The sequence below is a fragment of the Sesamum indicum genome, linkage group LG8 (genome assembly GCF_026168435.1).
Source record: "Sesamum indicum cultivar Baizhima isolate 11 linkage group LG8, ASM2616843v1, whole genome shotgun sequence".
Classification (NCBI taxonomy): Eukaryota; Viridiplantae; Streptophyta; class Magnoliopsida; order Lamiales; family Pedaliaceae; genus Sesamum; species Sesamum indicum.
Genome location: NC_142664.1, coordinates 4,138,878 through 4,162,207, shown reverse-complemented (window position 1 = coordinate 4,162,207; position 23,330 = coordinate 4,138,878). Strand labels below are relative to the sequence as shown.

At 36.3% G+C, this 23,330-nt stretch overlaps 2 protein-coding genes across 2 annotated transcripts; one reads left to right on the top strand and one right to left on the bottom strand.

Annotated features, from left to right (window-relative positions):
• Positions 1 to 2,625: 2,625 nt before the first annotated feature.
• On the bottom strand, positions 2,626 to 5,618 carry LOC105167720 (putative mannan endo-1,4-beta-mannosidase 9). Its single transcript, XM_011087539.3, has 5 exons — positions 4,997 to 5,618; positions 4,632 to 4,826; positions 4,237 to 4,359; positions 3,826 to 4,028; positions 2,626 to 3,134 (listed from the first exon to the last, which is right to left on the bottom strand). Exons 1-5 carry the CDS (start codon positions 5,318 to 5,320, stop codon positions 2,777 to 2,779), a joined length of 1,203 nt encoding a protein of 400 aa, XP_011085841.1. The 5' UTR covers positions 5,321 to 5,618; the 3' UTR covers positions 2,626 to 2,776.
• Positions 5,619 to 16,681: 11,063 nt separating this feature from the next.
• Positions 16,682 to 20,022, top strand: LOC105167718 (putative mannan endo-1,4-beta-mannosidase 9). The gene is made up of 5 exons (XM_088884077.1): positions 16,682 to 17,143; positions 17,308 to 17,502; positions 17,795 to 17,917; positions 18,444 to 18,646; positions 19,545 to 20,022. The coding sequence occupies exons 1-5, from the start codon at positions 16,820 to 16,822 to the stop codon at positions 19,900 to 19,902; spliced, it is 1,203 nt and encodes a 400-aa protein (XP_088740203.1). The 5' UTR covers positions 16,682 to 16,819; the 3' UTR covers positions 19,903 to 20,022.
• The last annotated feature ends 3,308 nt before the right edge of the window (positions 20,023 to 23,330 follow it).

Genomic DNA, 23,330 nt, shown 5'->3' with positions numbered 1-23,330 from the left:
GGTGTTCTTTTCTGGTGGAGCTTTGGATTCTACTACTTGTCCAAATTGAGTTAGAGCCATACGACATGTGTCGGGTTGATGTATCCTGGAGAGAACAACTCAAGAGTGATATTGTTTGATCAGAAAGAAGTTTGCTGCAGTGGAATTGAATCTCCTTAAAAAGAGCAACATATCCGCGCCTTAACCTGAATTTTTTTTTTAAACTGTAAATTATTATTTTTACAACAAAAGTATTAGATTTTTCTTTTCAAATACAAATTTATGGAGAGTGTTTGGAATGCTTGAGCATCAAGTTCAACAGAAGCAATGTGCATATATGCTTATCTTTAGTTATTTTCTTTTGAAATGTTTAGTGGTTTTATATTGAACAAATTCTAAATATAGTTTTTGTTGTTTTATCTTTATTAATTAATCTTATATATATCCAACAGTTATGTGATATTCCAAATCATGATATATTAGTTCAATAAATTAGTTATGACTGAATCATTTAGGAATCTGTAAATCATGTGCACTCTAATTAAAAATGTAAAATTTTATTTTGTTTACAATGAATAGAATTTTTGTGCTTATTTAAACATAAACTTAAAATATTATGCTAACAGGGATCGCGTGCAACGACGATTAGCAAAGACATAAAAAGGAAAAGGGAAAATCATACTACTTCAAGAGTTTTTCAAAATTAAAATAATTTGCATACTTAATAAACAACAAAAAACACACATTATAAAATGATACTGCAAGTAAAAATCAATAATATAACCAAAAAAATTATTTTTAGCCATGTTGAAAGTTCTGTTTATACTTATCAAGTTCTGCTCGTATTTATCCTTTTGTTCTCAGGATTTGTTTTTTATTAGTATTCTAATATTTAATTTTTGTTAAGTCTGTTGCCAACTAGAGTTCAAAGTAAGTTAGTTTTCTTCTTTAACTAGAACTCTATTCTTTATATATAGTTTCACATCTCTGTAATTTTAGAAACTAGAGAGTTTAGATGAATAAAGTAATTGAGTTTTTAGATGAATAAAGCCTAGTTTTTTTCTTCTCTAATTTATTGCCATGAATATACTCTGTTCCCCACACTTCAAATTTTAACATGGTATCAGAGCGGGTTTCACAAAAAAAAAAAAAAAAGAGAGCCCTTTGAAACCCTAGCACACTGCCGCTGACATACTTGCTCGCTGCCTTTGGAACCCTAGCACGCCTCCGTTGGCATACTTATTCGCTGCCTTTGAAACCCTACAGTGCCGCCGCATGAAACTGAGTTCATCGACGGGACTTCGACAAAATTGATCTATGAGCCTTTGTGGCTTTGAATATTAGTAGAGCCTTTGTGATTCTATGAGCCATTATGGCTTTGAATATTGGTAGAGTCTTTGTGTTTTCAATATCGGTAGTGCCTTTGTGGTTCTATGAGCCTTTGTGGATTTGAATATTGGTAGGGCCTTTGTGGTTCTATGAGCTTTTGTGGCTTTGAATATTTGTGGAGCTTTTGTGGTTCCATAAGCTTTTGTGGCTTTGAATATTGGTGGAGCCTTTATGGTTCTATAAGCCTTTGTGGCTTTGAGTGATTTGTACAACCGTGAAGTGGTTGTGGCCTTTGGTCTTAGTAGGCCTTAGGTTTTTAGTCTTCTGAGCCTTCATTCTGTTCCTTGTCTCCGTTTTGCTACCCATTCCCTTATGATGCGATAACAATGCTGCCATCCTGATGCAACCTACTACTGATTTTGGACGATTCCTTTGCAAGCTGGGCCTCACTTTCTTGGCTCCATCTTGAGGTGGGGCTGTTGAAAGTTTTGCTTATATTTATCAAGTTCTGCTTGTACTTATCCTTTTGTTCTCAAGATTTGTTTTTTATTAGTATTCCAGTATTTAATTTTTGTTAAGTCTGTTGCCAACTAGAGTTCAAAGTGAGTTAGTTTTCTTTTTTAGCTACAACTCTATTCTTTATATATAGTTTCACATCTCTGTAATTTTAGAAACTAGAGAGTTTAGATGAAAAAAGTACTTGAGTTTTTAAATGAATAAAGCCTAGTTTTCTCCTTCTCTAATTTATTGCCATGAATATACTCTATTCCCCACACTTCAAATTTTAACAAGCCATGGTTTAAAAATGATGGTTTTCCACTTTTCTTGAAATTTTAATTTCCAAAAATAAATAAATAAATAAACTTCTTCCAAGTTGTAGTCAGTGTCAGTCACACCTTAGACACTATTTCCAGCAACAATCCTTTGGCAAAAAAGACCAACAAAAATTGATCAATAGGAGACGACAAGAAAGAGGAAAACTGAAACATTAAGGAAAGAGATAAATAGAGAGAGGAGCCGTTGGTGCCGGAAACTTGAGGCGATGAGGAGTTTACAAAGAAAGAAGAGTCTAATTTAGGAGCAAAAAACAAAGGAGTTTTTCTATGGGGACTCTTTTGTCTTTTTAAAATTTTATTTATTTTTCCTTCTTTTTTGGCTGGATGAATAAAGGGTGTTTTTGTATTTTCACACTTCTCCAGCAAGCATTGTAATGATTTACAACCTTTAGAGAAGATAAATATCATTTTCTATTTAATAGAGATATATTTATAATTATACTAAATTTACGGACGTGTATGTAATTCATTCTATAAATAATGACATCTTGAATTATATAAAACTTTCTCATTTTTGCAATATTGCCATTACTCTACAATAATTCTCAAAGGCCATTACATTATTTATTAGGCCAATTAAATAATAATGTCAATAGTATTTATTTAATTTTCCCAAGATGGAATGTAATTAATTATTGATTGAGAGAAGAAATACGACGAGATTGCTGATTGATGACACCAACGGTAGTCGGGCTTTGCTCCAACACGACTTCATAACCATCGCTCCAATTCTCCATTCCCTCAGCCATCACTTGCCAGAAGAGTGCACCTCCGCACGGGCCCCGCCTCCTTGCGCAGCCGTACACCCTATTGAATATCAGCCCAAAGTACCTATCCCGGGCCTCGACCGTGTACCCCGATGACCTTGAAGACTTGCCGAACTCACTCACCACTAATGGCTTCCTGATGATTGATTTTGAATCGTTTATGTGTGCTTGGATCCATTTCTCGACGAATTCATTTTGAGCCTCGTCATTTGAACCAGAAACCCTAAAAACGTACAAAACCCGTCAGTATTTATTCATTTTATACAAATATTTTAGAAAATAATTAGAATTTTCTAATCTCGTGTTAATATTTTTATTCATATATATTTAACATACATAAACAACAACGTAGACAGATATATTGTGAATTTAAATGTATTGAAAACTTTGAACGAATTAATATAAATATCACATAATTAAAAATTTGGATGTCTACGGAAACCACTATTCTATTTATATTTATTAATTTCCTAAGTACATATATTAATTATATATACTAGTAAATTTGATAAGTATAAAATAAAATATTGAACTAATTATTTTTTGAATAATTACTATAAGGATTTTTTTATCCTCTTATGAATTTATTTTAATCATGATAAAGTGAAAAGTAATTATAAAATGAAATAGGGTAATTAGAATATAAGAAAAGCATGGGAATGATGAGATTATGGGACATATATATATATAGAAGTGTATAAATTCGCTTTCCTTACGTCACTAAAAGCTTGCTTTGATCGTCTTGTAAACACATCTCTTAAACTAACAAAGCACATGAAAATTACGGACACACAACCTATTACTATAAAGATGTGGAATGAACTAACAATTTGGACCGTCCTTTATTTCTACGTATACATATGCAAGAAAATGTAATTATACGTATACGAAAAATAAAAATGATATGTACGTACCATTGATCAGGGTAGAGATGAATTGTAGCAAAGTCAATTTGAGGAATACGATTATTGGCAATGAAATCAGTTCCAACTTCATAACCAGGATTATTTTGCTTCTTTTCGGGCATCGACTCCCCGTAGAACCCTTCCATCCCGATTTCTAGGAGATGGTTCTTGTCCATTGATTTCAGGTATGATGACATTTCCGCCACCCAATCCTAAAATTGATCGCCAAAAATATGTTGATAATTTAATTATTATATTTTTGGATAAGTCTCACGATTTTATTTTAAAAAAATAGCCCGCTATTGGAAGAGATATCGGGACTTATAAGCAATTAAAGCTCCTCATATGTGAGATAATCCAAAATCAATTCTTTGTGTGTGTGTGTGTATATATATATATAGAGAGAGAGAGAGAAGTGACCTGAATAGGTTTTCCAGAGAGGTCAGATTGGCAACGAGGTTCATTCATGAGCTCCCATGCAAATATGGTGGGATCGTCTTTGTAAGCTACCCCAGTTATTGTATTGACTCTATTTAGCACTGCCTGCACTAGTCCATGTCATCAATTTTATTACCAAATTAATTAAAAAATGAAAATTAAAGAACATTTTCCTTTGGTATTTTCAAAGATCTAAGTCTTTTATTAAATATACATATATTAAACACTCATTAAAGCTATTTTCTTCCTTTTGTCAATTGTGATCTCTAGCACGTTTACAACTTTTAATAAAATTCAATTACAAATATTGGATAACGTTCTGATGATAAGCCAGTGGGTGGCATTGAGATTTCCCTATGACAACATAAATTTATTACCTTGATGTGATTTTTGTAGTAGTTTTTGACAATAGGATTTGTGAAGAATTCATCCTCATTGTTCAAGTATTGTCCCCTCTCTCTCGCCCATTGCACATATTGTTTTTTCCCTCCAAAACCTTCCCAGTTGTTCACCAAACTCAAAATGAGATAAATCCCATGTTTTTTCGCTTCAGACACCACAAAATCCAAGCCCTGAAAAACATAACAACCATAAATCATTAATTATTACATGCAACAACTGTTTAAATACAGTTATATTCTTACAATACTTTAAAACGTTAAGATCCAAAACAATCATTATTATGTATGTACGATAAGTTCGCTGACCTATGACCTAATGCAGCCTATGACTACGTTCATACCTTGAACATATCCTCATTATACGAGCCGGGAGCCGTCTGGAGAGCCCTATAGCCACCGTCACTAAAAGCCCACGTCCTCGCAACATTCATCCCGTACTTGGCAGCTTGCACAAACGTATCAGACACCTTAACCCTAGTCGATGGGTCCGATGCCATGTACATTAGCCAGTAAGAATTGAAGCCATTGAAGTAGAAAGGCCTCCCATTGACGACAAACTGGCTGCCCCTCGTACCAACAAAACCACCTCGTACCGCCCTCCCCTCGCTACAAGCCACCAGAAGGGCTGCAAGAACCAAACTCATACCCAAAATTTTTCCCCACATATTTGACCAACTAATTATATTATATATCAGTACCTATGTTATTGTTTCTCAGATGTTGTCTGAATTTGTGTGTGTGGTTAGATATATATACATATATACATATATACAAGGGAAGATTGATGATAGTGATCAAGAATGAGAAGTAAGGATATTGGGGGTTATGGGTATGTACATATTGATGAGGATGGGGTTATTGCTTTTGCTGACGGTTCAAAGTGCAAAACAGATTTCTGCATACTGTATATGTATCCTTGCAGATTATTGCAGTTACATATACAAAAGGTTGTAAGGAAAAAAATGTAGATGCATAGGTTTTGCCCATTTCTTGTCGTCTCAAATCTAGTTTAAGTGTACGATGGTAATAATGGATTTGAAGTCTAGTTTTGTTTCCTTGTTTGGTTTGATATATTTTCTTTGTTCTTGGATTAGAATTTATTTATTTTCTAGAAACTTATGTAAACTACAAGATGTTGTTTTTAATTTTATTCAAAAACGGAAATATTCCGTCCCAATTTGTGCTGGTTTTGCAACAATTTGGTGACAAATCACGTGAACTTGAGTAACGAAAAAATAGACCAGCGTAATGATGGACTGCCCATCACAAAACCGTCATCGAGTTAGGCTCATCTATTGCTGTAAAAAAAAAAATTGTCACAAAAAGTTTTGTGTCATTTTGCAACTGCATTTTGCGAAGGATAATTATAGTTTTGTGATAGGATTTGCGACTGATAAGAAGTTATGATTGAGACGTTTTACTATGCAACTTAACTGTCCGTCACACATCCAATACTGATCCGGGTCGAATTATTCGATCTCCTGAGACGATCTCACCACTGATCGACTAACTCTTCCGAAACAGGTTTTGGATCCCCTGAAAATAAAACACGAACCGTGAGCTCGTCGGGTATGTCCCCGACAATGACCCTCCGACGCTCAAGTTAGGTTGATCGAGAGAAATATGTTCTATCTCAAAGTTCGATCTCAATTAATGTATAGCAGTTACCTCATTTATGGCGTATCGGGGTCTATTTATAGTACACAGTTGTACGGCAAGTACTGGGCCACGTGGCCTCATCTGGTTGATTCCCATTCTGATCGAATGGTCGTCATTGTCCGGGTCTTCTGTCGGTTCCCACGACCCGGGTCGGGTCCTCTGCGACCCGCCCGTTGCGAAGCACGCGGATCCGGTCGCGGAAATGACCATCCTGCCCTTAATGAAGGGCTTTTCAGTCTTTTTGTAGGGGGATTATACATATACCCATCATTACTCCCCCACTTTTTCAAAGTGCAAGTTCGTTGCCTTTGAGGAAGTCGAACCGTCGCGTCCGTTGATTGCGTACACGTGGCAGAATCCCCTCGGTTCGTCCGGGCGCGTTGTTCCAGAGCGGATCTCCTATAAATACCCCCTCATTTGACTTCTCGGCCCACCTCACGCAAAGACTTCCAGCGACCAAGGCTCACAACCACGAGTTCGTATTCGATCTGCGGCTTCCAGAGTCATCCTGCTTTAAGGTACGATGCCTTCCAGCTCTAGCTCGAATTCTGAGTCGCGATCTGGCCCTAAGCCACGATCTAGTTCAGGGTCATCTTCGTCTCGTTCTGAATCTGCTTCTGGGTCCTCTCCCGAGTCCGGTTCTGGTTCGTCCTTAGGGTCCGGGTCTAGGTCTGTCTCTAGGTCTTCGCATGGGTCGTATTCTACCTCTCCCAAGAGGAATAAGAAGTTTCCGGTCACCAAACTTAAGGATGAACAGACTGGGCCTTCGGTCCTTGCCAAGTTCCAGGATCGGCTCGCCAAAAACCCTTGGGAGGCTGTGGTCAGTAAAGTTAGGGTTCCTGTAAATAAGATTAGGGAAAAATACCACATCCCCTCCGATTTTGATGTTCTCATCCCTGCCACCTTCGATCGCATGCATCGTCCTCCCGAGGGGTTTACTGCTTTTTCTATCAAACACCTCGATGCTGGGTTGAGATTTCCTCTGGCTCCCCCGGTGGCCGCGATTTTGAATAAGTTGGGGTTATGCCCTATGCAGCTTTCCCCGAATTCTATTACCCATATTGTCCTTTTCGTTGTAATGATGCGATATGTAGGTTTAGACCTCAGTTTTGACAATTTTTGGAGTTTATATTCCTTCACCACCTCGAAGCGATCTGGTAGTCGAGGTTTTTTCTATCTTTCGGCCAAACCCGATTGCGGGTATCTGAGCGCCCTGAAGTCGAATGTAGGAGCTTGGTTAGATCGCTACATTTTCATTCGATCTCTTAGTGGTGTCTGGCCTTTCAAGAACGAGTGGACTAAGTATAAACCCCTTCCAAAAATCTGTGGTGGGGGGCTGGAGGGTGACCAAATAAGGAGTCTGACATTTTATAAGTATGATCCCAAGAAGCTTCTCAATGAGAAAGTTTTGCAATTATCTGGGCTCTCTCCAGGGTCCCTTCACATCGAAGAGTCCTTAGGTGATTTTCTTCTTTCGGTCTCACTTGCTTTCATCGCTGTAGTGTTCGCATATGCTAACTTTTCCCTGCTCGCAGATAGTATCATCATGAGCACGCGCACAGCTATGCGGAGGATCGCGGCCCAGAACAAATCAAGGAAGGGGGGTGAGATCGCAAGTTCCTCGGATCCGAAAGGGAAGGGCAAGGCAGTTGCTAGTGCTCCAGATTTATCTTCGATCCCACCTCCCTCGGTTCCTTCCAAAACGCTCGCAATTGCCACTCCCGATGGGCAACAGCCCATTGCGGTTGATAGCGAGGGTACGCCTTCCGCCCATAATGATCATCTCGGCTACAACTCCTCGGAGTTAGAACTGGGTTTGGATGAGGCTAGCGGGGACCATGGGGTCGACCAGGGGAGCCAAGGTCCACCTGATGAGCGATCTAAGAAAAGGAAGCGATCCTCCCCGAAGAAGGGACAAGGGCCCAAGTCCAAGTTAGGGCCTAGCGATAAGGGTAAGGGGAAGGAGCCCGCTGAGGCCTCTCGCCCACCTCCTTCAAAACCGCATAGCCCGAGCGTGCTGAGCAGGATGGCTAAGGAAGCCGCGGATAAGACTAGTGTTGAGGAAGATCGGGACAAATTCTTGAGGGTGGCACAGCTCGCCACATGTTGGGAGGACAGCCGGGCAGCTCTTCGAGGCAATGTGCCGCCTCCCGAATGGCAGGATATGTCGAGCTCGTCGCTGTATGGCGAGGCTGGAGGGGATACTTTTGCAGTCTACAACTCATTCGTCTCCGTTCGCGATCAAGGGGCACTTGTACCGAATAGCCCTATTCGGCTTGAGGAGTTCGCAGCCCACTCCCTAGTCCAGGTATTTCGTCGGCTGGCTTCCTTCGACCTCCCTTCTTTTATGCCATTCATTGCATTCGATTTTGCAGGCCATGACCTTTCTTCGAAGCTTAAGCCTCAAATGCACCCATTATCGGAGGAGTTATATTCAGACTGATCAAAAGGTGCAAGATCTTAGGGCTCAACTGGCCGAACGGGACGAGACAGAACACAAGCAGGAGGATAACCTGCTGGCCTTGGGAGATGAGGTGCAAAAGTTGCGAGCCGAGCTCGATGTTGCCAAGAAGGAGAGGGAGATTCTTCGTTCTGAGCAAGAGGTGGCCCTGGCAGAGGCTAAGAAAGAGGCGTTCGATGCCGGGCGTGAGGTCGGCCTCGTGGAGGGCCACAAGCGTGGGGTGGAAGAAGGCCAAGCCGGTCGCATTCTAGTCGAAGAGCATCAGCGAGCCTTGGCCAATTCCCGGATGTCCGCGGTTCGTGATTTTTTGAAGACCGATACCTTCACGACCGCTCTTGAGATCAAGTCTGCAGACTCATTCACCAAGGGCTATGAGATCTGCCTGTCTCAAGTCGAAAAGCTCGGTGGCTTTCATGAGTCTTTTGACCGCAGCAAACTTGACATCTCGCTTGATGGCGACCTTCAACCTCTTCCTCTAGATCCTGAGCTGAAAGATGATGAATTTATGGTCCTGAGGGACGAGCTGGAGGCGGAAGCTGACGCCTAATCAGTCCCGATTCTTCTATTTTTGTGGTAGGATTTTGAGCTGATTGATCCAAATGTAAATCCTAGAGATTCTTAGGACATCATTTTTTGTAAACAGGAGGGCGGGGTGGAATTTTTGATAACCCCTGCATATGACATTTTGTTGAATGAAAATGAATTTTTGTCAGCTCGCTTATTTTGCTACATTTGCGCATTGCGTCTCGGTCGTTCTTTCAGTTGCATTTTGCTCGGGTGCGTCTTTTTCAGATCGCATATTGGACGCGTCTTTTTCAGTTCGCGTTTTGCTTGAGTGCGTCTTTTTCAGATCGCATATTGGACGTGTCTTTTTCAGTTCGCGTTTTGCTTGAGTGCGTCTTTTTCAGATCGGATATTGGACGCTTCAGAAGCGAATAATGATAGTAATGTACGCACGAATGTAAGCACAAAACAAAGAAACTTTGATAAATCTCGTTGGGTAAATTACAGGAGTTGTAAATCCTCAATAATACAATGTTTAACATGGATAACCTTGGGAATATACAATTAGTAATCTGTTAGAACTCTCCACGTGTAGTTTTTTGTTCGGTCTTCCTGTTGATGGCCTTCGCAGGCTTCTTGTTCGATCAGTCAGTTGATGGCCTTTCACAGGCTCCTTGTTCGATCCTTCAGTTGATGGCCTTTCACAGGCTCCTTGTTCGATCCTTCAGTTGATGGCCTTTCACAGGCTCCTTGTTCACTCCTTCAGTTGATGGCCTTTCACAGGCTCCTTGCTTCAGGCATAAAATTTCTTCAGGTTTTGTATGTTCCAAGGGCGTGGTAGATTGCGACCCTGCATGTCTTGTAACCTGTATGTACCTTTCTTTCTGATCTCGATCACTTTGTAAGGGCCCTCTCAGGGCGGCTCCAGCTTTCCCACATGTTTTGACGCCTCCACCTTCTTCAGCACGAGGTCTCCCACCTGCAGCTGGCGGGGTCGAATTCTACGATTGTGGCTCTTCATCATTAGGCCCTTGTGATGTAAGATTCTGGCATATGCGGACTCCCTTTTTTCTTCGATGACGGTGAGGTCGAAGCTTCGTTCGGCTTGGTTTGCCTCGGGCTCATACTGCATAACTCTTTGCGATTCCTCCCCTATTTCAGCAGGAATGATGGCTTCGGTTCCGTACACCAGGCAGAAAGGGGTTTCACCCGTAGCGGTTCGTGGCGTTGTTCGGTAAGCCCACAAGACCCCGGGCAGTTCGTCAACCCACGACCCCTTGCTCTCGAGGCGAGTCTTCAAATGTTGCAAGATCGTCCGGTTCGTCACTTCGGTCTGCCCGTTCGCTTGAGGGTTCGCAACTGCTGTGAAGTGTTGTGCGATCTTCAGCTCCTTGCACCATTCCGTAATTTTTCTGCCCTGGAACTGCGTGCCATTATCATATATTAATATCCGGGGTATACCAAATCTGCATATAATATTCTTCCAAATGAAGTTGATGACTTCCCTCTCCGAGATTTTGGCTACTGCTTCCGCTTCGACCCACTTGGAGAAATATTCGACCGCTACGATGATGAATTTCTTTTGGGCTTGTGCGGGCGGAAAAGGTCCCACGATGTCAATTCCCCATTGGTCGAACGGGCATGCTATCTTGATCGGTTCCATCGGTGTTGCCGGCTGATGTATCAAAGAAGCGTACTTCTGGCAACTCTCGCATTTCCTCACCAAGTTCTTGGAATCTTCGACCAAGGTGGGCCAGAAATACCCTTGCCGCATCACCTTCTGAGCTAGCGATCTCGCTCCCGAATGATTACCGCAGCTTCCTTCGTGTATTTTCCGCATCACATACAAGGTCTTTCTCCATCCAAGCATTTCAGGAGTGGGCCATCCGCTGTTCGTTTGTAGAGCTGACCTTCTAACAACGTGAATCGGGTGGCGCGAAATTTGACTCTTTTTGCCGCCTGTGGATCGTTGGGCAGGATGCCCTCTTCAAGATACCGTATGATCTCGCTCATCCATGATTCTGCCTCTGAGACGACCTGAATTTCTGTTCCGCTCGCGAGCACCGACTGATCGCGCACTAAGGCAGTGATTTTACGATCTCAAATTCCATCCATTGCTGCACCAAATTTTGACAGGGCATCCGCTTTGTCATTTTCTGCTCGGGGAACTTGTAAAACGGAACATCCGTTAAACTTTCCCATCAATTGCTGCACGATCTCCTTATACCGTGTCATGGTTCTCTCTCTCGTCTCGTATACCCCTTCAATCTGCATAGCGATCAGCTGTGAATCGGTAAAAACCTCCAGGTCACGAGCTCCTGCCTCATATGCTAGCTCCAACCCTAGTACCAACGCCTCGTATTCCGCTTCATTATTTGTCACTGGGAATGATAGGCGAGCTGCGACTTCTATCTCGACTCCTTTGGGTCCTTGGATCAGCACGCCTGCTCCTCTGTTGTTCGCATTGGAAGACCCATCCACATGCAGCATCCATTTCGAACAGGTGTGGTCGGAGGCGTCGGGTTCCTTCGGATCAGTTGGCGCCGTCTGTGGGAACTTTTGAGAATTTTGTCATTATGGAAGGTTCATCGAGGAGAAATGCTGCCGAGAAAGAGACACCCAGGAAAGGAGCAGGTGCAACCATCCAAATCACTCCGGATGAGTTGCAAAGAATGATAGACGAGGCAAGCCGAAAAGCCATCGTAGAATATGAAAGGAGAACAGCGACCCCCCTGGTCAAAGAAACTGCTAGAAGACAGTTATTCGAAAATGTGGAGCCAATAAGAGAGTCAAGAGTTCAAGGGGAACATGATCATCGCAGTAAGCGACTGGCATCATCCGATGCAGGCTCCAGCAGCCACGGACGCGCGAAAAGAAGAGAGCCGGCTATATCCAGGGCCGAAGTGGAAAGCGTGGGCAAACAAATACACAGCCTAAATAAACGGATTGACGAGTTGAAGAAGCGGGGGGAGATCGTCTCGCAGAACAAGAACTCCCTTTTCTGTAATGAAATCCTCGTTCAGACCGTCGAGCCGGGGTTCAGGGTACCCGATCTGAGGAGATACGATGGGATGAGAGACCCCCAGGAGCATGTGGCCGCCTTCGAAATGGTGATGAATCTTTACGGACAATCAGCCCCGATAATGGCTAAATTGTTCGCGACCACACTTACGGGAAAGGCTCAAGAGTGGTTCACGAACTTACCCCGATGAAGCATCGAGTCCTACGAACAGCATCTAGTACCCTTATGTTTGCTTTTATCTATAAATAAATTCCTTAATTAGTTAAAATTCACTGAATTCGCCGATATTAACGAAAGAATTGAATAAACAATACATTTACCCCTGATTGACTTATCACTGCTTTATTACAAGTAAATAAATCTTTTTATGATCAAATTACCTTCATACGTTGAATAAATCTTCACGTATTAGTGTATGTGAGGAGGTATATTTTCACCATTATAAGAGTACTTTAGTCGGAAAAAATTTGTTTAATCTGCAATAAGTCAGTAATAAGTCAATCGAGGTAATTAAATATAAATTTTAATTTAAAAATTTTCATTAATATTAGTAAATTCAGTGAATTTTGATTAACGGAAGATTTATATGTTTGACTAACATGAAATTATATCAAACTTAAGGAGGGAAGTGTAATTATTCTTTTTATTTATTGTATTTATCAACATTAAAAATCTTTAACAGCTTATTAGAATTGAGACCAAAAAAACAAAAAAAGAAATTCTTACAGTATTGAAAAATGAAAATAGAAGATAGGTGCATGCATTTATAGTTAACTGTTTATTGTTGTAGCTTCTCTCGTAGAAAAGGCTAACTGTAAACTGCTGCTGTCCAACTTGTGCAATCATTTTTGCATCATCAAACAATTTTTTGTTATACGCTTTAATTTCATTCCTTGTACGTATATACTGTTGATAAATACATACGGTTGGTTATACGCCGTGCAGATGTTGTCCTCGTGCAAATACTTGTCTTGTTGAACTACCACGTTTTCATACAATCCCCACTTGCAAGAAGTTTATGGGATTTGGATTGTCTCATTATTGGACTTTACTTGCACGTTAAAGGGCTTTTTTATTTTTATTTTTTAATGAATTGAATTAAATACAATTTATTTTTGTGATATAAAAAATAAATAGAAAATTATTTGCGGAAAAGATTAGAAATTATCCCTTGTGTTTGGAAAATGAAGCACATTATCTCCTATGTAAACCATTGATTGGGGGTGGGGGTGGGGGTGGGGCTCTCTCTCTCTTTTTTTTTTTCACAAGAGAATTTTTGCTCATTTTTCATATCGCACATGAGTAAATTGCATTTAACCATGTATGAATTATATCCAAAACTATTCATTAATTATATGTTCACAATCGATTTGGATTAATTCGCACCCATTTTGACTATTTTTTAGGGTTAATTACACTTAAACCCCCTATTAAAACGTAAAATTACACTTTTTGTCAAAGTGGTTCTGAAATTTCATTTATAACCCCTTAGAAAGTTTTTTCTTTTACACCTAACCACCCTCCGTTAGGGTTTGGATGGAAATATTTATGCGACAAAAAAAAATTACATAAATTTTTTATTTTTTTCACTCATTTAACATTCTCATGTATATTTTTATAGTTATAAAGAGATAAATGTAATATATATATATATATATATATGGAGTTATGTTAACATTATTATATATTTCTCTAATAAATACAAAATTATTATATGAAAATATTGGTTGAGGGATAAAATTAGAAATTTATATAATATTTTTTTGCTAAAGTCAGCATTTTTCATACGACTAACATAAAGGGCTTCAGTATAAACGTTGAATTTTTAAAAGAGGTGTAAGTATATTTTTGAACTCTTTTTAGAAGAAAGTGTAATGGGTCTAAATGTAATCAATCCTTTCTTTTTAATACTGTAAATGGGCTTGGGGTTGGATTTCTGAGTTAAATTTTGGGAGTGGAATGGACCTAAAATGACCCCTTTATATAATACTTATTATATTCGGGGATAATTACATTTATATTTCTTCAGCTATGATTTATTTATACAAATTATCTTTATTTTTTAAATAATTACATATACATCTATAAAAATATCAATATCATTTAAACAAACCATCTTTTATTTTTTTAAAAAATTATACACGCACCCCTAAAAACTTTAACATCATTACACAGACTACTCTTATTTATTTATTTTTTTTGGTCAGGAGTAGTTTATGTAATTATGCAAAAGATAAGAGTGGTTAGTGCAAAAAAACCATAAATCAGGTGTGTAAATATAATTATCCGTTATGTATATTATAAATATTTGCATACTTATATAATTACTTAAACTTAATGAGCTTATAAATTTAAACAAGAATATAAAATAAATTTCTACTTTTAATATATATATATATATATATATAGAAAATATATTTTTAGAAGAACCCACAAGGAAACAGCTATATCTAACAGGTCAAGACGAGTTTAGATATGGCTAATACCAGAAATTATTTTAGAATTCAAGAACTGAATTTTTTATTTCAAATATTATTCTATACTCTATTCTATCTATATATACAAGTAAAAAATATAATGTCTTTTATAAAAAATGAAATAGATGAAGTGACATATGATATGTATATGTTAAACAAAATAAAAAATTGCAATAGACGTTGCAGTACAAGAAAATGACTCAATATTTATCAAAAAACTGATACTAAAATCAGCATTGGTGTAATAAGTAAGTAATATTCTCATTACCAATCTACATTATTTAGTATATATTTTAAATAATTTATTAACAAGTTTTTCTTATTAAATTCATTAGCAAGGAAATTTTTTGTATTAAATAATGTTAATTAGCAACTAAAATTTTTACTTGTTAATTAGCTAGACGTAATCCTTTTTCATAGCTATTGAATAATTTTTTTTGTAGTGTTGAAATAGATAATCCTTATTATATTTTGTAGGCATGGGAAAAATTTTAAAACATGATAATAAATATGCCTAAACTGTAACTATATATTTAAAAAAAAATTATCTTTTTTTTTTATAGGGACAACCCAATAATTTGAAGAAAAATTTATTTGTTTAGTCCTTTTGAGTTTGCCTGCTATTAATTTTAGTCTTTTAAATTTATCCGTTTTAGTTTTAGTCCGGTAACTTTTAAAATTGCACAATTTTACCCCTATATAGCTTTTCAAGAGCAATTTTAGTTCATATATACTCCATTTATTTTGCATCTTGTAATTAATGCTCGCCTAAAATGGTATTAGAGTTTAGATTTATCGACAAAATATTTATTCATATTACACTTAGAGCATTAAAACTATTATCTTTTATCATCGGAAAGGAAAAGCATTATAAATTAGGCTAAAAGACCAAATTCAGCAAAATTGATAGATAAATATCTAAATTTAATATTGTTAAAAAATAAAGAACCAAAATAAATTCATACCAAAACTATAGAAAGAAAATTTTCTTTTTTTCCAATGCAAACTTTTTTATTTACTATGCATGGTTAAATAAAATTGATACAAAAATTAAATTTATTCACTGTTACCACACTCGCAAAACTACGCTTAACAAACATTTCGTGGTCGTGGTTAATAATCATTCACTACCATTATTTTTTTTTTAACTATGATAATTAACTATGGTTAAATGTTATGTTCTTCTTCATTTAATTAACAAAATACAGTACTAATTATGAAACATTGACCAAAGTAATTAGCAAACATATGGTGAATTATTATAAATATGAATGAATGATATATAATAAAGTACTTTTTACTAAGTCAAATGGTCTATGTTCTGAAATTAAATCCGATTACTGCAGCTATAATTCGTTAACTAATATTTGAAATCTCAAAATAATTGTTCGTACTTACTAAAATTTAAAAGTGGTATGTAATAATTGATATTTATTGGACAATTCTCTAAAAAAAAGATAAATATTTTTGCAGAAGTATAAATAATTTTTTAATGAAATTAACTAAATACATATGATTATGTTTATCTATTATTTTTCGTGGGATATATATATCTCTATTAATTTAACACTTCTTAATTAATTTACTTTTTTCTAACTTATTATGAAATTCGAATGCAGAAACAAAGAGAATATATAAAACCAAACAAGGGAACAAAATCAGACTTCAAATCCATTATTACCACTTAAACTAGATTTGAGACGACAAGAAATGGGCAAAACCTAAACTGCCTTTTCATGCATCCATCTACCTTACAACCTTTTATATATGTTACTGCAAAGAATCTCCAATATGATACATATGATCGGTATGGAGAAATCTGTTTTGCACTTTGAACCGTCAGCAAAAGCAATAACCCCATCCTCATCAATATGTACATACCCATAACCCTCAATATCCATACTTCTCATTCTTGATCACAATCATCAATCTTTCCCTGTATATATATATATATATATATCCAACCACACACACAAATTCAGACAACATCTGAGAAACAATAACATAGGTACTGATATATAATATAATTAGTTGGTCCAAGATGTGGGGAAAAATTTTGGGTATGAGTTTGGTTCTTGCAGCCCTTTCGGTGGCTTGTAGCGAGGGGAGGGTGGTCCGAGGTGGTTTTGTGGGTACGAGGGGCGGCCAATTTGTTGTCAACGGGAGGCCTTTCTACTTCAATGGCTTCAATTCTTACTGGCTAATGTACATGGCATCGGACCCATCGACTAGGGTTAAGGTATCTGATACGTTCACACAAGCTGCCAAGTATGGAATGAATGTTGCGAGGACGTGGGCTTTTAGTGACGGGGGATATAGGGCTCTCCAAACAGCTCCCGGCTCATATAACGAGGATATGTTCAAGGTACGAACGTAGCCATAGCTGCATTAGATCATACATGGGTTAGCACAACTAATCATACATGTATAATTATGAATATTTTTTGTCCTAACATTTTAGAATGCTGTAAGAATATAACTGTATTTAAATTAATTGTTATTAATAACTTTCGATTGTGTATTTTTCAGGGCCTGGATTTTGTGGTGTCCGAGGCGAAAAAACATGGGATTTATCTAATTTTGAGTTTGGTGAACAACTGGGAAGGTTTTGGAGGAAAAAAACAATATGTGCAATGGGCGAGAGAGAGGGGACAATACTTGAACAACGATGATGAGTTCTTTACAAATTCTATTGTCAAAGACTACTACAAGAATCATATTAAGGTAATTAAATTTATGTTATCTTGGGGAAATCTCATGCAAATCACTACAACATTTGTATTTGTAATTGAATTTCATTAAAAGTTGTGAATGTACTTGAGACCACAATTGACAAAAGGAAGAAAATTGCTTTTAATTAAAAAATATTTAATAAATCCAAATATCTATGCTCGCATATTATCTAATAATTAATAAAAGACTTAGATCTTCAAAATTATCAAAGGAAAATGTCCTTTAATTTTAATTTTCTTAATTAGTTTGGCAATAGTAAAATTGATGACGTGGACTGGTGTAGGCGGTGCTGAATAGAGTGAACACAATAACTGGAGTAGCATACAAAGACGATCCCACCATATTTGCATGGGAGCTCATGAACGAACCCCGTTGCCAATCTGATCTCTCTGGAAAACCTATTCAGGTCACCCCTCTCTCTCTCTCTCTCTATATATATATATATATATATATATATATTAAACATACATAATTGATGTTGTCATTATCTCAAGGGGAAAATGCTTTTTTAGTCTCAAAAAATAAGAGTGAAATTTATTTTGGTACCACAATTATGGCAAGTGACGCTTTTAGTCCCATAAAACTTAAAATCATATTTTTTTAATTTCAAAAAATCATGTGCATTGTAGTTTTGGGACTAAAAAGGCGTTGTGATTTTGAGACTAAAATGTCTTAAAATCACATTTTATGGGACTAAAAAATACGATTTTACATTTTATGGATCTAAAAGCGTCATCTGTAATAGTTGTGGTATAAAAAAAATTATACCCTTATTTGATGAGACTAAAAACACATTATATATAAGGAATTTGTGTAACTTGTAAATTTTAAGGTCTCTTCCCTTCAATGAGCTATTTTGTGAAACAAAATCATGAGGCTTATTCGAAATTAAACATGTAATAATGTATCATGTTGTTGATGATCAATCGTAGGATTGGGTGGCGGAAATGTCAACTTACCTGAAATCGATGGACAAAAATCATCTCCTAGAAATCGGGATGGAAGGGTTTTACGGGGAGTCGATGCCCGAAAAAAAACAAAACAATCCTGGTTATGAAGTTGGGACCGATTTCATTGCCAATAATCGTATTCCTCAAGTCGACTTCGCCACAATTCATCTCTATCCTGACCAATGGTACATATTTACATACTCTAGTCTACATTGTATACATATAATTTTATAATTACCTTTTCATGCATATGTCAAATACGTAGAAAGTAAAGAGACAGTCCAAACTTTTAGTTGCACTCAACGTATTTGTAGTAATAGGTTGTGTGTCCGTAATTTGCATGTGTTTTAATTTTAATAATAAGTAATTATCATAGCTAATAATAATCATTTCATAATTCTTTTGCACTTTGTCATGATTGAAATAAATTCATAAAATGATAGAAATTTTATTAGAAATTATTCAAAACATAATTAATTCAATATTTTATTTGTGCTTACAAAATTTACTTCTATGTATAATTAATCTACGTACTTATGAAATTAATAAATATGAACATATATAGTGGTTGCGTATGTACACATCCAGATTTTTAATTACGTGATATTCATATCAATTTGTCTAACATATGATTACATATCCAATACAATATTTAAATTCATAATATAATATGTACCGTTTACGCTATATATATTGTATACGCATATTAAATATACTTAAAAATATTAACACGATATTCACTATAAGAAAATAGCTTAATATTTATAAAAAAAGTGATGTTAAAGTTAGTGTCAAGCTAATTAGCAAGTAAAATTTCCATTGCTAATCTATAATATTATATATTATAAATAATTTATTGCTAAATTCATTAGCAAGTAAACTTTTCACTGCTAAATATTAGCAAGTAAATTTTTATATAAAATAATGCGAATTAACAACGAAAATTTTATTTGCTAATTATCTCAACGCTAATTTTTTATAATTGCCATCAAATTATATATTTTCTTGTAGTATTTGAAAATTTTAGTTATTTTCTAATAATATATGTTTGAATAAAATATTAACGGATTGTGAATGTTGTAGGGTTCCTGGTTCAAACGACCAGGCTCAAAATGAATTCGTCGAAAAATGGATCCAAGCACACATAAACGACTCCCAATCGATCCTCAGGAAGCCACTGGTGTTGAGTGAGTTCGGCAAGTCCTCAAGGTCGTCGGGCTACACGGTTGAGGCGCGGAACACGTATTTTGGGCTGATATTCGACAGGGTGTACGGCTGCGCAAGGACCCGGGGCCCGTGCGGAGGTGCACTCTTTTGGCAAGTGATGGCTGAGGGGATGGAGAATTGGAGCGATGGTTATGAAGTCGTGTTGGAGCAGAGCCCGACTACTGCTGGTGTCATTGATCAGCAATCTCGTCGGATTTCTTCTCTCAGTCAATGATTAATTAAATGCCATCTTGGGAAAATTAAATAAATACTATTGATAATATTATTCAATTGGCCTAATAATTAATGAAATGGCCTTTTAGAATTCTTGAAGTGTAATGGCAATGTTACAGCAACAATAAAAGTTTCATATAATTATAACCCTCTGTCATTATTTTTATATTTTGAACTGGGTTCAACGAATCAGACTAAGCGTATTATAACCAAATATATATATATATATATATATATATATTAGTGATGAAGTAAAAATAACAGAAATTCAAATTTTCTTAAAATTTAATTATTAATGACAATAATTATGGATAAAATTGTCAATACACTAAAAAAAAAAAAAGTATTTTGTGGTACAGATATTTTTCAAGAATAATGTTGTCAGGTCATTCGAAACTAGTAGGCGAGTTTTGGGATAGGAAGACTGTCTCAAAATCCATTGCAAATGTGATTTGTCACTTTTTTTGTTGCCAAAATCATCCCAAAAAGTGTACGATTCTACATTTTTAGATGATTAATTAACAAGGGATGTGACCTGTTTCAAATTTTAAATGGTTTCTGCGACGACCTTGGTTGAATTGAGATGGTTTCACAAAAAAAAAAATAAAATAAAATGTTGGCGTTGCAAAATTACTATTAAATCTGTTGCAAATTTAAACAACTTTTGCAGTAGCTTTTTAAATATGGGAAATTCGTCACCACTTGTCGTAAAAATTGTCCTAAAACCAATCACAAAATTCAGAATTCAAGATACAGATTAAAAAAGACAAAAATAACAAAATCACCAAGAAATTGAAGAAGCATGCTCTTTGATGTATCCTCTTTTTCAGATAAAAGCGATGATTTTTTATTAACAAATCTAACTCAATTATAGCAATATGTCCACGTAATAGAAACAACTAGCACTTCTAGCCTCTTTACTCACTTACCACTATCTTAATAACAACTAGAGCAAGCATCACTCAGTACTCATACATCCTAACCCCAATCTTAGAGCAGAGATTAGTAACAGTACGCAACAGGTTGTGCTTGTTGCTGTGGTATTCGACAATTAGCAAAGCAGCCAGTATATAACTTGGATTCGCACCGTCTTCCTGACTAGGCATGGCTGATGAACTAGAGCTTTCCATAACCACTTGATTGCGGCACTGTCATAGACCCCAACAGACGATAGGGAAATTGACGTCCGCTCTCCACCCTCACCGATCCATAAACCTGCCAGATCCTGTAAAGATTGGTCAGTATTCAGCAATTCAATGTCTCACCGGTTAGTGCCCAAGCCTGATGGGCAAAGGAGCATTGCAACAGAACCTGACTTGTAGATTCATCTTGTAACACATATATGCTGCATTGCCCCTCATTTGTTCCCATTCCTCAGGCCAATTTAAGCATCGTTGCTAGAGCTTCATGACACACCCGCCAAATGAGATTGCGTACCTTCGGAGAAGTCCTACTAGCCTAAAATTGCTTCCATCCCCACGCCCTCACCTGGCTCACCTCATTTGACTTATGGATGGCAACAGGGCGGGTTTCTCGGACTCGAGACCCGCCCCGCCCTGCCAATCCACCCCGCTTTTGCCCTATTAAATTTCTTTTCATTTTTTGTATATCATTTTAATTAATATTTATTATTAGAATAATATAATTTAATTAGACTTAAATACATTCATGATTCAACTAAGTTTTTATTTTTTTAATAAGTAATATCAGTTTAGATTTAAATATATTGACATATTTTTCATTTTAAAATGAAGATAAAGTATATGTTCATCTAAATTATTATTTTCTAATAAAATCATACCATTTTACGATATACAATGAATTATATATTATAAAGAATATTCATTCAACTAATATTTTATTTTTATTAAATAATATCAGTTTAAATTTAAATACATTAGTATAGTTTTCAATTTAAAATGAATTTTATAAGACAAGTACACGTTCATCTAAATTATTATTATTTTTTCAATCAAGTAATGTCATTGAAAGATCTACAATGAATTATATAGTACCAAGAATACATTCAACTAATATTTTATTTTTTATTAAATAATATTAGTTTAGATTTAAATAAATTAACCTAATTTTCAATCTAAGATGAATTGTATAAGACAAAGTATAAGTTCATCAAAATTTTTAATTTTCTTATCAAGAAATATGATTCTAACATGAAATTATATAATACAAAAAATACATTCAACTAATATTTTATTTTTAATTAAATAAGTTTAGATTTAAATACATAAATATAATTTTCAATTTAAAATAATTATACGTTTATCTAAATTATTAATTTTTTCATCAAGTAATATGATTTTATTATCTACAATGAATTATATAATATAAAGAATACAATTCAATTAATATATTATATTTTATTAAATAATATCAGTTTAAAATTAAATAGCTTAAAATATGTTTTTATCTAAATTATTAATTTTTTTATCAACTAATTCTTTTATTTATTGTATTTCTTATATAGAGTCAATATATGTACATATATAATTATTTAAGGATTTACATATAATACTATAAATTTTTATTAATAATGTATTACACATGAATAATAAATAAAAAATATATAGAATATGAAGCGGGGCGGGCCAGAGTAGGTCTGGGTGGGTTCGGTACTAAACCTGTACCCCGTCCTGGACTCGACCAGGTCCGAACCCGACCCCCCCCCCCCCCGACCTGCCAAAATCATTACCATATCCGCCCCAAATGGGGCGGGTTCGGGTCAGGACCCCAATTTTTTGGGCCCAATTGCCATCTCTAGTTTGACTGATCTCTTAGTGTTGCAACCATCTTCCACATCCCACTATCAAGCTCTAGAACATACAACGATTGAACCGAGAACTTATTCTTCCGGCTATAATGCCAGATCAAAGGATCAACCACACCCATGCCCACAATTGGAATGCTCCTTTAACTTGTGCCTCCTCAGCACCAAAACTTTGTGTAACCAAATTAGTTTTCCAACCTTACATATCCAAGTCTATAAGCTCCACCACCACTGCATCCTGGGACAAAAGAGGAGAAATCAATCGAAACTCAGTTGGCTGTAGAATCCAGCAGTTCCCCCAAATACGCATTGTACTTTTGGACCTAACATGCCACTGACTCCCACTAACCAAGAGATCACGAGCTTCCAAAATAGTCCGCAACAATGGTCGTGTCCCAATGTTTTGAGTGTTGTTAAGTAAGCATTAGCATCTGTATGATGATGAGGACCAGGTCACATGTATGGTGACCATCCCCATCATATATCATCAAAAATCAACCTCCTCATCTAATTTCAAATATTCTCACCTACTATACCACCAACTCCTACCAGAAATATGATAAGACAAAAGTTCATTTTTTTGTTTTTGTTTAATTGTATAAGCATTTCAATATTAATTGCATAAAAGGATGGGGGAATCAGAA

Excerpts from the sequence above, each read along its gene's own strand:
- LOC105167720 (XM_011087539.3), bottom strand. The coding sequence starts at position 5,320 with ATGTGGGGAAAAATTTTGGGTATGAGTTTGGTTCTTGCAGCCCTTCTG. Across the intron at positions 4,827-4,996 it reads ATAATGAGGATATGTTCAAG|GGCTTGGATTTTGTGGTGTC; the intron begins GTATGAACGTAG and ends TATGTTTTTCAG. Across the intron at positions 4,360-4,631 it reads ACTACAAAAATCACATCAAG|GCAGTGCTAAATAGAGTCAA; the intron begins GTAATAAATTTA and ends GGACTAGTGCAG.
- LOC105167718 (XM_088884077.1), top strand. The coding sequence starts at position 16,820 with ATGTGGGGAAAAATTTTGGGTATGAGTTTGGTTCTTGCAGCCCTTTCG. Across the intron at positions 17,918-18,443 it reads TCTCTGGAAAACCTATTCAG|GATTGGGTGGCGGAAATGTC; the intron begins GTCACCCCTCTC and ends GATCAATCGTAG. Across the intron at positions 18,647-19,544 it reads CATCTCTATCCTGACCAATG|GGTTCCTGGTTCAAACGACC; the intron begins GTACATATTTAC and ends TGAATGTTGTAG.